General features: G+C 43.0%; 1 protein-coding gene across 1 annotated transcript in view; it reads right to left on the bottom strand.

Moving 5' to 3' along the window:
* PIK3CG (phosphatidylinositol-4,5-bisphosphate 3-kinase catalytic subunit gamma) overlaps nt 1-12,130 on the bottom strand; it is an 84,817-nt gene extending 72,687 nt beyond the window's left edge. Inside the window, exon 1 of the mRNA XM_077471656.1 lies at nt 12,027-12,130. Within this exon, the coding sequence (XP_077327782.1) occupies nt 12,027-12,029 (3 nt within the window). The 5' untranslated portion in view covers nt 12,030-12,130. The remainder of the gene's footprint in view (nt 1-12,026) is intronic.
* Between the last annotated feature and the right edge of the window lie 1,679 nt (nt 12,131-13,809).

Genomic DNA, 13,809 nt, shown 5'->3' with positions numbered 1-13,809 from the left:
TCTATAACTTTCACAAAGACCAAATAATATCCACCAATTTGTACTTATTTTTACCAAAGATATGTAGTAGTATAAATTTTGGCCAAAATTTATGAAGAAAAATTACTAATCTGCTAAATTTTTAACAGAAACGAAGAAAAATTCATTTTTTTTACAGAATTTTCGGTCTTTTTTCTTTTATAGCACAAAAAATAAAAAATCCAGCGGTGATTAAATACCACCAAAAGAAAGCTCTATTTGTGTGAAAAAAGGGACAAAAATTTCATATGGGTACAGTGTTGCATGACTGAGTAATTGATATTCAAAATGTGAGAGCACCGAAAGCTGAAAATTGGTCTGGTTATTAAGGTGTTTAAGTGCCCAGTGGTCAAGTGGTTAAAGCACTTGGCCTGTGGTCCTATGTACATTATTCTGAGTGAACTCTTCCATGATAATATTTCCACTTACAGTTTGCAGTACACAGTATTTACAGTAGCACAGCTATGTGCCAAATACAGAAACTCATTGCAACCAACTAAAATTCATGTTTCCATTAGAAAATTAAAAATGAATATAATCTGAGTACTGTAAACTGTAATCTAATACTTTGGATTAGTACATTAAAAACACGATTGAAAAATATTACCGTATTTGAGATACACAGCATTTCACTTTTCCACGTTTTGTTATGTCACAGCCTTAGGCTGAATTCACACCTATGCGGTTTTAGTGCTTTTTGCATTTTGCAAATCTGCAAAATGCGAAAAGCACTAAAACTGCATAGGTGTGAATCCAGCCTTATTCCAAAATGGATTAAATTAATTATTTTCCTCAAAATTCTACAAACAATACCCCATAATGGCAATGTGAAAGAAGTTTATTTGAAATCTTTGCAAATTTATTAAAAATGGGGGAAAAAAAATCACATGTACAGTATGACACTCAAAATTAAGCTTAGGTGCATCCTGTTTCCACTGATCATCATTGAGATGTTTCTACAACTTGATTGGAGTCCACCTATGGTAAATTCAGTTGACTGGACATGATTTGGAAAGGCACACATCTGTCTATATAAGGTCCCACAGTTACCAGTGCATGTCTGAGCACAAACCAAACCATGAAGTCCAAGGAAGTCCAAGGAAGTCTGTAGACCACCAGGACGGGATTGTATCAGGGCACAGATCTGTGGAAGGATACAGAAAAATGTCTGCAGCATTGAAGGTCCCAATGAGCACAATGGCCTCCATCATTCCTAAATGGAAAACGTTTGGAACCACCAAACTCTTCCTAGAGTTTCAAACCACTCTTCCTAGAGTGGGCCACCCAGGCTAAACTGAGCGATCGGGGGCAGAAGGGCCTTAGTTAGGGAGGTGACCAAGAACCAGATGGTCACTCTGACAGAGCTCCAGCTTTTCTCTGTGAAGGGAAGAGGACCTTCCTGAAGAACAGCCATCTCTGAAGCACTCCACCAATCAGGCATGTATGGTAGAGTGGCTAGACGGAAGCCACTCCTCAGTAAAAGGCACATGACAGCCCACCTGGCGTATGCCAAAAGGCACAGAAGGACTCTCAGACCATGAGAAACAAAATTCTCTGGTCTGAAGAAACAAAGATTCTACTCTTTGGCCTGAATGGCAAGCTTCATGTCTGGAGAAAACCAGGCATCGCTCATCACCTGGCCAATACAATCCCTACACTGACGCATGGTGGTGGCAGTATCATGCTGTGGGGATGTTTTTCAGCGGTAGGAACTAAGAGACTAGTCAGGATCGAGGGTAAGATGAATGCAGCAATGTACAGAGACATCTTTGATGAAAACCTGCTCCAGTGTGCTCTGGACCTCTGACTGGGGCAAAGGTTCATCTTCCAACAGGTCAACAACCCTAAGCACACAGCCAAGATAACAAACGAGTGGCCACGGGACAACTCTGTGAATGTACTTGAACCCGATTGAACATCTCTGGAGAGATCTGAAAATGGCTGTGCGCTGTTTCTGCATAGAAAAATGGGAGAACCTGCCAAAAAATAGGTGTGCCAAGCTTGTAGCATCATACTCAAAAAGTCTTGAGGCTGTAATTTGTGCCAAAGGTGCTTCAAAAAAGTATTGAGTAAAGGCTGTGAAAAAGTATGTACATTAGATTTTTTTTCATTTTCTACTTTTAATAAATTTCCAAAGATTTCAAACAAACTTCTTTCACACTGTCATTATGAGGTATTGTTTGTAGAATTTTGAAGAAAATAATGAATCTAATCAATGTTGGAATAAGGCAGTAACATAACAAAACGTGGAAAAAGTGAATCGCTGTAAATACTTTCCGGATGCACAGTAGCCGTCGCTTTTAAAAGGTTGAGCACCCCTGTTGTACAGAGATTAATCCAGTGTTCAGACATGAGTACGAGCAATCCCGCCATCTTGCAAAGCCAACAGCCATTTATAGGAGGCAGAGGCATTCTGCACCCCACAGCTGCTGTTGTCATGCAGGCAGGAAAAGGCATTCAAAATACATGTACGTGCATTTTTCATGCGATTCCTTTGAAGTCTATGGAGCCAAAAATGCACTGTGCCGTGTGTGTAAAAAAAAAATTCCCTGCCCCTTTCCATAAAATGCACCAGTGAAAAATGCATAGATGTGAACGTGACCCATAGAAACGAATGTTAAATGAACTGCAGTGCGTTTTTTTCTGCAAATCTAAAAAATACACAGGTGTGAACCTAACCTTACACTTGCCCCTTGCATACATGTGATTAGGGGGAATGCCTCCACCACCTAAGATGGGCTCAAGGCTTTGCCAGCTTCTTTGTGGGATAGCTCAGGCAGGTTTGGACCTATGTCCAAACATTCTAAATTGCATTACAAAGGACATGATTTAAACTGAGGGAACTTTCTGACATTAGTACTGGATAACATTAGATCTCATTAAATGCTTTCACTTATCACCTTACCATAGAAATCATGGGGGTTTCTGAGCCATTCACTTCCTAGCTACAGCTCTTTGTTTACTAGAAGACTTCACAATGTTTACTTCCTCTTACATTTTTGAACTCATCCCAAGACACAATTCACCATTCAACTCCAACACCTAGTTACAATAACGGGTTACATTCACGTGTTTAGATTTCCAAAAAGTTCAGTTAAAGTGCAAATCTACAATAACAAAACATGACTGCATTACATTGTATTTCCATTACAGGCTTTCTACAACCTTGCAGAGATTGTTGTTTTGGTGACTGTCACAGCCCTGAACTGTATGTGCTGCGTGTTTAGAACACAAGCTGACTGTGAAATCACATCATGGGATCAGCCCTGCAGATGCTAAAAGAGGATATTCAAACAGAAAACAATATAGTTATTGTGCAACATTTCACTTATCCTACTCTATGCCAGATTTTAAAGAGACAGAGCAATGCACTAAGATTGGCGTTAGCTCGTGTGCTTTCTCAGGAGCAATAAAAATTCAGCTTAATAATAATTGTAAAAAATCAGCTTAATAAAAAACTGTCCCAATTCAAATAGACTGAACATTAGTCAGCTGGGTGGGCCGACGCACCTTCATTTACTAAAGTCACCAGACAACTATTTCTGTCCATTAATAAAATGTAAAATACATATATAAGTTTTGCTAGCAGTTTAAAGGCAAAAATATCTGTACCTTTTGACAAAGGGGTTGATTTACTAAAGGCAAATAGACAGTGCACTTTGCAGTTGCTACAGAGCTTAGTAAATGAGCAGAAGCTCAAAAGAGAAACAAGAAAAAGAGGGCGCACCAGCCTTGTGCATTATCCTTATGCACGATCGGACATTCCGACAACAAAATCCATGGGGTTTTTTCCAACGGATGTTGGCTCAAACTTCAATTGCATACACACGGTCAAACAATGTTGTCGGAAATTCCGAACGTCAAGAACGCGGTGACGTACGTCGAGCCGAGAACATTGAAGTTCAATAGCCAGTGCGGCTCTTCTGCTTGATTCCGAGCATGCGTAGAACTTTGTGCTCCGGAATTGTGTACACACGATCGGAATTTCCAATGGATTTTGTTGTCAGAAAATTTGAGATCCAGATCTCAAATTTTGTGTCGGAAATTCCGATGGAATATGTCTGGTGGAGCCCACACACGGTCAGAAAATCCAACCCTGTGTTTGCGGCATTAGACGTCTTTTTATTAAAAATAAGGTAAAAACTACTCACAAACATGTGAAAAGGTTTGCAATACAAATGATCTGCAGATGGCAGCAATAAGTTAACTTACAACAGACTCCAGATGGTAACAAGGGAGATTTCAAGGGTCACTGCCGGATTTCGTGTTTCAAAGGGATACCTTCTTCCTCAGAGCTTAGCAGTCTAACTACTAGGTTCAGAGGAAGAAAGTATCCCTTTTCGAAACGCGTCAGTGGAAGTGGCCCTTGAAATCTCCCTTGTTACCATCTGGAGTCTGTTGTCAGTTAACTTATTGCTGTCATCTGGAGATCATTTCTATTACGAGCCTTTTCCTACATGTTTGCGAGTAGTTTTTTATCTCATTTTTAATAAAAACACATTTAAGGATAATGCACAAGGCTGGTGCGCCCTCTTTTTCTTCTCTTTTGACTATTAGGATACCTCTATCCTTGAGGGCAGCAAGGCCTGAGGCACTATCCACTACGAACTTTAGTCCACCTGGTCACTGACTTGTGCGCAGGAGTGTTTGTCTTTCTGCTATGAGCAGAAGCTCCACTGACTTCCATCATCCAATCATGTGCAAGCAAAAATGCATTTTTTTTTATATTTTCATTGCACATGACTGCGTATTCTTAGCAAAGTGAGGCTTTACCCCATTTACTAAGCTCTGGAGCAACTGCAGTCCGCAAAGTGCACAGTCACTTTGCCTTTAGTAAATCAACCCCAAAATGTCACATTCTGCTGCTCAGGAAAATACATTTAAAGGGTTAGTTCACCTTAAAAAGAAACACCTTGTGCAGTCCAAAAACATAATTTCAAAACGCTGAACTAATCCGATTTAAAAAAAGTATTTACAAGCTTCACATACCTGTAGGCGATTTATGCATATAGTGGAGCCTGCTCCACATGCTTCAGTTTTCATAGCTGCGTCCTGTCCTCTTCTCTAAGGTGGAACAACCGTTAGGAAGTATGCCCCCTAGTGGTAAAAGAGTGAGCGCCATCCTTCTAAGCACTGCACATGCGCAGAGCTATATCTTGTCATTTCAGATGTCCTCAACAGCTGCAACACTCTCTCTCCCATTGCAGCCAATGAGGTAATCCGCTCAGCAGCGAGCACAATGTGCATGTACAGGGTTTGGAAGCACTTGCTCCTGTACTGCAAGGGGGCGCTCATCCTATCAAACCAAGATTCAGTCTGTGCATAAATAAAGAGCATAAATGCATATTTGTAAATTTGGATTAGTTTAGAAATGGAATGTGTCTGTGGACTGTATAGAGTATTTATTTTAAAGTGAACAAATCCTTTAAACTCTTGCTAACTGAGAACAGGCCTGTATGTATCAGAGTGTTAATACTACACACTACGGGGTCTATGTATAAAAAAATAAAAATTAAAAATCTGCTCTGTCAATCACTTGCACAGGCTCCACAAATCTTCACAGTCATTTTCCTATTAGGTTTATTCCCCAGAAGCTCAGTGCCATCTAGTGGCAATAATGCAGTATTTTTCCTTTTCTCAAATTGCAGAGACTGCAGCCTGAGAACATTTACCGGTAGTTTTGCCCCATTTACACAGAAAACATTTACAGTGCATGAAGTATTCAGTCCCCCTTCACTTTTTTTGTTATGTTGCAGCCTGATACTACAGTTTAAATTATTTTTTTCTCATTAAGAAGGACAATCATCATTGCAGCCCTCCACCGATCTGGGCTTTATAGCAGGATGGCTAAATGGAAGCCTCTCCTCAATGCAAAACATGAAAACCTGCTTGGAGTTTGCAACAAAAAAAAACACCTGAAGGACTCTCAGACTGTGAGGAACAAGATTCTCTAGTCTGATGAAACCAAGGTTGATTTGGCCTCAATTCTAAATGTTATGTATGGAGGAAAACAGGCACAGCTCATCACCTGCCCAATACCACCCTAACAGTGAAGCATGGTGGTGGCAGAATCATGCTGTGGGGGTGTTTTTCAGCAGCATGGACTGGGAGATTGGTCAGGGTTGAGGGAAAGCTGAATGGAGCAAAGTACAGCAAGATTCTTAATGAAAACCTGTTCCACAGCACTCAGGACCTCAGACTGGGCCGAAGGTTAACCTTCCAACATGACAACGATCCTAAGCACACAGCCAAGCCAACACAGAAGTGGCTTGAGGACAACTCTGTGAATGTCATAGAGTGGCCCAGACAGAGCCTTGACTTGACCACTATTGAACATCTCTGAAGAGACCTGAAAATGGCTGTCCACCAACAGTCCCCGTCCAACCTGACTAAGTTTGAGAGGATTTGCAAAGAAGAATGACAGAAAATCTTCCAATCCAGGTGTGCAAAGTCAAACCCAAAAAACACTCGAGGCTACCAAAGGTGCTTCAACAAAGTACTGAGTAGGAGGTCTGAATACTAACCACTTGCTTACTACACATATACCCCCTCCCTGCTCAGGCCAATTTTCAGCTTTCAGGGCTGTCACTCTTTGAATGACAATTGCGCGGTCATGCTACGCTGTACCCATATGAAATTTGTATCACTTTTTCACACAAATAAAGCTTTCTTTTGGTGGTATTTAATCACCACTGTTTTTTTTTTTTTTGCTAAAGAAACATAAAAAGCCAAACAAACATTTTGGAAAAAAAAAAAACAGTTTTCATAGTTTGTTATAAAATATTGCTAATAGGTAATTTTTCTCCTTCATTGATGTGCGTTCATGAGGCGGCACTGATAAGGCGGCACTGATGGGCACTGATGAGGTGGCACTGATGGGCACTGATGAGGTGGCACTGATAGGTGTGAACAAAATTAAAACCACTAAAGTGTAGAGAATAGCGGAAAGAATAGTGGCGCTCAAAGTAAAATAATAAATATAAGTTATATTTTTTCTTTTACTTTGATCGCCACTATTCTTTCCGCTATTCTCTACACTTTAGTGGTTTGAATTTTGTTCACATTTTTACTTTATTTTAAGTGGCAGCGGTAGGAGGCATTTTTTCACTTATCCAGAAGCGCAGTAGTGGTGGTAACACACGTGAGGGCTTGTGAACCATTAGTTTGGCACTCATAGGTGGCACTGATTGGCAGCACTGGTGGGTACTGATAGGTGGCACTGGTTAGCAGTACTTATGGGCACTGGTAGGTGGCACTGGTGGGCACTAGTTAGCAGCACTTGTGTGGAAGCCGGTGTCTTGTCATATAACGTCCTCCATCCGATAGTGTCCGCATGCGCAGTACACAGCAACACAGATTCCGAAAACTGCCGAGGATGAACGGCGCCTGCGCCGTGAGTCCAGGTTCTAGCCCCACCATCCAAGTGGACATAGAGAAGGAATAAAAAAGAGCTGAGCGCAGTTAGCCCGAAGCGTGGCGAGCGAAGCTCGCCGCGAGGGGCCCTCTAATATTCTCAACCCTATGTCCGCTTGGATGGGGGGCTACCACCTCCACTCACGGCGCAGGCGCCGTTCAGCTTTGGAGATTTTCTGAAGCTTCGTCTGCATGCACAGTACGGGGCGGACGCTATTTGATGGCCGGACACTATACGCCAGAACACCGGCAAGTGGCCTTCTAATTTTTCTTCTCACACTGTCAGAGCGAGAAAAAAAAAAAGCAGATTACCAGCTTCTGTTTACATCATGTGAGCAGTTGTCATTGGCTTGACAGCAGGTCACGTGGTAAACGGTCGTAATCGTCCATGTACGACCTCCCGGGCAATGTAAGCCTGCCCTGTAGCCGTCTTTTGGCTACAGTGTGGGCATCAAGTGGTTAAGTACTTATGATATTTCAGTTTTTTATTTTTAACCACTTGCTGACCACTGTTGGCATTTATACGTCGGCAGAATGGCACAGCTGGGCAAAGTAACGTACCTGTACGTTACTTTGAAATTCCCGCCCTGCGCACGTGTGCGCTCCGACGGCGGCACGCACCTGGCCCGAGCCTCCGTGACCATGTCCGCGGGACCTGATCGCAGCGGGATACCTGCGATCGTGTCATGGCACCCAAGAACGGGGAGATGCCGATGTAAACAGCATCTCCCCGTTCTCCCTAATGACAGGACACTGATCGTCTGTTCCTTGTCATCGGGAGCAACGATCAGTGTTCACGTCACACAAGCCCATCCCCCAGTCAGTTAGAAACACTCCCCTAGGACACACTTAACCCCTCCCCACCCCCTAGCGGATAACCCCTTCACTACCAGTGACATTTTTACAGTAATCAATGCAAATTTAAAGCATTGATCACTGTATAAATGACAATGGCTCCAAAAAATGTGTCAAAAATGTCCGATGTGTCCGCCATAATGTCAGTCACGATAAAAATCGCTGATTGCCGCCATTACTAGTAAAAAAAAAAAAATATGAATAAAAATGCCATAAAACTATCCCCTAATTTGTAAACGCTATAACTTTTGCGCAAACCAATCAATAATCGCTTATTGCGATTTTTTAACCAAAAATATGTAGAAGAATACGCATCGGCCTAAACTGAGGGAAAAATTTTTTTTTTATATATTTTTGGGGGATATTTATTATAGCAAGATTTTAAAAATAATGTGTTTTTTTTTAATGTTCACTCTTTTTTGTTTATAGAGCAAAAAAAAAAACGCAGAGGTGATCAAATGCCACCAAAAGAGAGCTCTATTTGTGGGAAAAAAAGGACGTCAGTTTTGTTAGGGAACCATGTCACATGACCGCGCAATTGTCAGTTAAAGCGACGCAGTGCCAAATCGCAAAAAGTGGTCTGGTCTTTGGCCGGCAAAATGGTCCGGGGCTTAAGTGGTTAAGTAACACACAGAGTTGGGGGGGGGGTCAGGATTATGTAACATACAGAGTTCAGGGGTTACAATTGGGTAACGCACTGAGTGCAGGGTCAGTATTATATATTGTGTAGAGTGCAGGGGTCACGATTAAGTAACACACAGAGTTCAGGGGTCAGTATTATGTATTGCACAGATTTCAGGATTATGTAACGCAGAGAGTTCAGGGGTCAGGATTATGTATTGCAGAGTTCAGGGGTCACCATTAGGTAACACACAGAGTGCAGGGGTCATGATAATGCAGGGCTCGACAAAACCCGGGCGCCAGGTCGCATTGGCGACTAGAAATAGCGACCTCGCGCCTGGGGCAGCACAGCTGGGGGTATCCTGTCTCTGTGGACCCCCCCAGCGTGATCGCGTCAGGCCGTTCCGCCGGCGGCCGAAAATTTAGGCCGCGGCTTTGAGGCCTTCTGCGGTCCTATGATTCCATATGGAATCTGGCGCCCTCTTGTGGTCGCCGTTGGTATGACAAACCAGCAATGCTAATGACTGTTTTATATTACCTGCCTCTTCTTCCCTTTATTTAGAACCCCCTAAACATTATATATATTTTTTATTCTAACACCATAGAGAATAAAATGGTGGTTGTTGCAATACTGTCTGTCACACCGTATTTGTGCAGCGGACTTACAAGCGCACTTTTGTTGGGAAAAATAATTTAGTTAATAAAAAAATAAGACAACAGTAAAGTTAGCCCAATTTTTTTTTATATTGTGAAAGATAATGTTACGCCGAGTAAATTGATACCCAACATGTCACGCTTCAAAATTGCACCCGCTCATGGAATGGCGACAAACTTTTACCCTTTAAAATCTGCATAGGCGACGTTTAAAAAAATTCTACAGGTTGCACGTTTTGAGTTACAGAGAAGGTCTGGGGCTAGAATTATTGCTCTCGCTCTACCGATCACGGCGCTACCTCCTATGTGTGGTTCGAACACCGATTTTATATGCGGGCAGGACAGGGCGCGTTTAAAAATTATTATTTTTTCTGCTTATTTTAACTTTTTTTTTTTTCCACTGTTCTTTTAAAAAAAATGTTGTGTCACTTTTATTCTTATTACAAGGAATGTAAAAATCCCTTGTAATAGAAAAAGCATGACAGGTCCTCTTAAATATGAGATCTGGGGTCAGAGAGACCTCGGATCTCATATTTACACTAAAATGCAATTGAAAAAAAAATTGTCATTTGAAAAAAATAAATAAAATGTCCCTCTAAGAGCTATGGGCAATGACTTGGAGACGGGGGGCCGGCGACGGCGGCGCTGCTATCTTCCCCTCACTCGTCTCCATGTCAGGCCAGGGACAGGTCCGGATCGCCATCACGGACCTGGCTCCTAACTTTTTAAGCTGGCTCCTAGATTCCAAGCAAATTTGTCAACCCCTGTGATAATGTATTGCACAGAATTCATGGGTCAGGATTATGTAATGCACAGAGTTCAGGGGTCACAATTAGGTAACACACAGAGTTCAGGGGTCAGGACTATGTAACGCACAGAGTGTAGGCGTCAGGAATATGTAACGCACAGAGTGCAGGGGTCAGGATTATGTGACGCACCGAGTGCAGGGGTCAGGATTATGTAACGCACAGAGTTCAGGATTATGTATTGCACAGAGTGCAGGGGTCAGGATTATGTAACTCACAGAGTTCAGGGGTCAGGATTATGTATTGCACAGAGTGCAGGGGTCAGGATTATGTATTGCACAGAGTTCAGGGGTCAGGATTATGTATTGCACAGAGTGTGGGGATCAGGGTTATGTATTACACAGAGTGCAGGGGTCAGGATTATGTATTGCATACAGTGCAGGGGTCCGGATTATGTAACGCAGAGTGCAAGGGTCAGGACTATGTAACGCACAGAGTTCAGGGGTCATGATTATGTAACGCACAGAGTGCAGGGATCAGGATTATGTAACGCTCAGAGTGCAGGGATCAGGATTATGTAACGCTCAGAGTGCAGGGATCAGGATTATGTAACGCTCAGAGTGCAGGGATCAGGATTATGTAACGCTCAGAGTGCAGGGATCAGGATTATGTAACGCTCAGAGTGCAGGAATCAGGATTATGTAACGCTCAGAGTGCAGGGATCAGGATTATGTAACGCTCAGAGTGCAGGGATCAGGATTATGTAACGCACAGAGTGCAGGGATCAGGATTATGTAACGCTCAGAGTGCAGGGATCAGGATTATGTAACGCTCAGAGTGCAGGGATCAGGATTATGTAACGCTCAGAGTGCAGGGATCAGGATTATGTAACGCTCAGAGTGCAGGGATCAGGATTATGTAACGCTCAGAGTGCAGGGATCAGGATTATGTAACGCTCAGAGTGCATGGATCAGGATTATGTAACGCACAGAGTGCAGGGGTCAGGACTATGTAACTCATAGAGTGCAGGGGTCAGGATTATGTAATGCTCAGAGTTCAGGACTATGTAACGCACTGAGTGCAGGGGTCAGGATTATGTATTACACAGAGTGCAGGGGTCAGGATTATTTAACGCTCGGAGTTCAGGTTTATGTATTAGAGTGCCGGGGTCAGGATTATGTATTACACAGAGTGCAGGGGTCAGGATTATGGATCTCTTGTATGGACAACAGTCTGAACCCACCTGAGCTATCCCACCAGGAAGCTGTCAAAGCAGACAGCCAATCAGAGGGGGTGAATGCATTCCCCACCCTAGTCTCATGCATACACACCCCATGTGGGGTAAGGTATTTCAGGGCTCAGGATTCCAGGGACTGTCCCTGGGAAAGGGGGACAGATGGTAGTAATAGAGTTGAGCTGTAGGAGCGGAGCGCCCCCAGAGGAGAGGCGGGCTCCCCGTGCAGCACACAGTGAGATGACAGCTCCTCATTATCAGAGTACAGCGTTGAGCGGCCCGTGTGAGGAGGACGTTCCATCCGGGGCCCTTCCTCAGCTCCTGTACTATGTCATCTGAACGCGCCCATTTTACACAGGAAAAGCCGCCCAATCACAGCTCACACCTCGGACATAGCGTGCGCTCACTGAATACGTGTTCTGACTGATTAATCTGCACCAACATCAATAAAAAAGACATTCCGAGCCGCCTTCCAGCCTACTTACCATATTTCCTCCAGCACTTGCCTTCTCTTCTGGATGTTGTCACTTCTTCCGTTCTTGTAAGGTGTTTGCTGAATTATTTTATGGACATCGGCGCCATCTAGTGTACATATTGAGGAACTGCACGTGATACAAAATGATTCCCACTTGAGATTTAGTGATTGTGGTCTCAGGATGCATTCTATGTATTAAGGTGAAAACCTTCTGTGCTGCAGCTCCCCCCAGAGCCCCCCCTTTTTCTTACCTGAGCCCAATCCATATCAGTGATTTGCACAAGCTCAGGGGCTCCAGCCGTTCTCTCTCTCCTTATTGGACAAATTGATAACAGCAGGAGCCATTGGCCCCCCACTGCTGTCAATCAAATCCAGTGACACCAGTGTGGGCGGCAGGGCTGAGTTCCGCTGTCTGTGTCATTGGATGTAGCAGTAGGACTCAGGAGTGAGCCTACATGGGTGCCCCTTATGGAAAGCTGCTTTCCGTGGGGGCACCCGATGAAGAGGCAGGGCCCCAGAAGAGGAGGATCGGGGGCTGCTCTGTGCAAAACAATTGCACAGAGCAGGTAAGTAAAGGCATGTTTGTTATTTTTATTTATTTTTTACAAAATGAGATTTTACAACCCCTTGAATGTAAAATTAAAGGCAAAACTTTTTTCATTTGGACAAAACTGCAAAGCCTAAATTTTTGCCATCTTTGTCCCATTACAAAGATTTCCCTCTACTTCCCATCAAAACAGGAAGTGGATGGAAATCAGTCCACAGTGAGAGAATTCTTGGTTGTTACTAGAGGCACTGCAATTAGGGTCCCCATTGGAAGAGTTCCTCTGTTTTCCTGTTCTGGTGACAACACAAAATGTCAGATTTTCTTTCCCTCTCGGTCTCTGTGATAATGGAAAAGAGGACCGACAGAGAGAGTGAGGATACAGACAGCAATAAAAAAATGAATGGGGTTTGAATCCCTCCCTATTCAGAACTAAAAAAAAGTTTTGCCTTTAGTTATACTTGAATGTATTTGCAATCCTATTACTAAATCCATCATTTTTGGGATTTGTAATGAAAGTGAGACCTACAGATAATACAAATTCTATTTGTATGTGTGCTACTGGGATCTGTAGAGTTTGGGGTCACCTGGAAATGTCACAATTGTATCAGTAGAAATACATTCCTGCTTTTAGGACCGCAACAGACTCATAAAAAACAAAAATGTGCTAACAAATATTGTATGCTATATAGCAGTGATGGTGAACCTTGGCACCCCAGATGTTTTGGAACTACATTTCCCATGATGCTCAACTACACTGCAGAGTGCATGAGCATCATGGGAAATGTAGTTTCAAAACATCTGGGGTGCCAAGGTTCACCATAACTGCTATGTGCTATAGTAACAGGAAGCATTTTACAATAAAAACGTGACTGTTATTCACCCATCAATCTGCATATTTGTAGTCATTGACTAGAGATTATTTTCAGTGATGATTACAGGCGGTCCCCAAGTTACAAACATCTGACTTACGAACTACTCCTACTTACAAACAGAGGGAGACAACACGAAGTGAGGGGAAATCTACCCCTAGGAAGGGAAATTTACTCCTATAATGCCCTGTACACACAGTCAGACTTTCCAACGACAAAATTTGTCGGGTTTTTTCCAACGGGTTTTGGCTCAAACTTGTCTTGCATACACAGGGTCACACAAAGTTGTTGGAAAATCCAATCGTTCAGAACGCAGTGACGTAGAACATGTACGACGGGACCATAAAGAGGGCAGTAGCCAATAGCTTTTGGCTCGT

The sequence above is a fragment of the Lithobates pipiens genome, unplaced genomic scaffold, assembly GCF_037356315.1.
Source record: "Lithobates pipiens isolate NorthernLeopardFrog02 unplaced genomic scaffold, aLitPip1_a1.2 Scaffold_8, whole genome shotgun sequence".
Lineage (NCBI taxonomy): Eukaryota > Metazoa > Chordata > Amphibia > Anura > Ranidae > Lithobates > Lithobates pipiens.
Note: the sequence above shows the minus strand (reverse complement) of the source record. Positions and strands in the feature narration are given on the sequence as shown.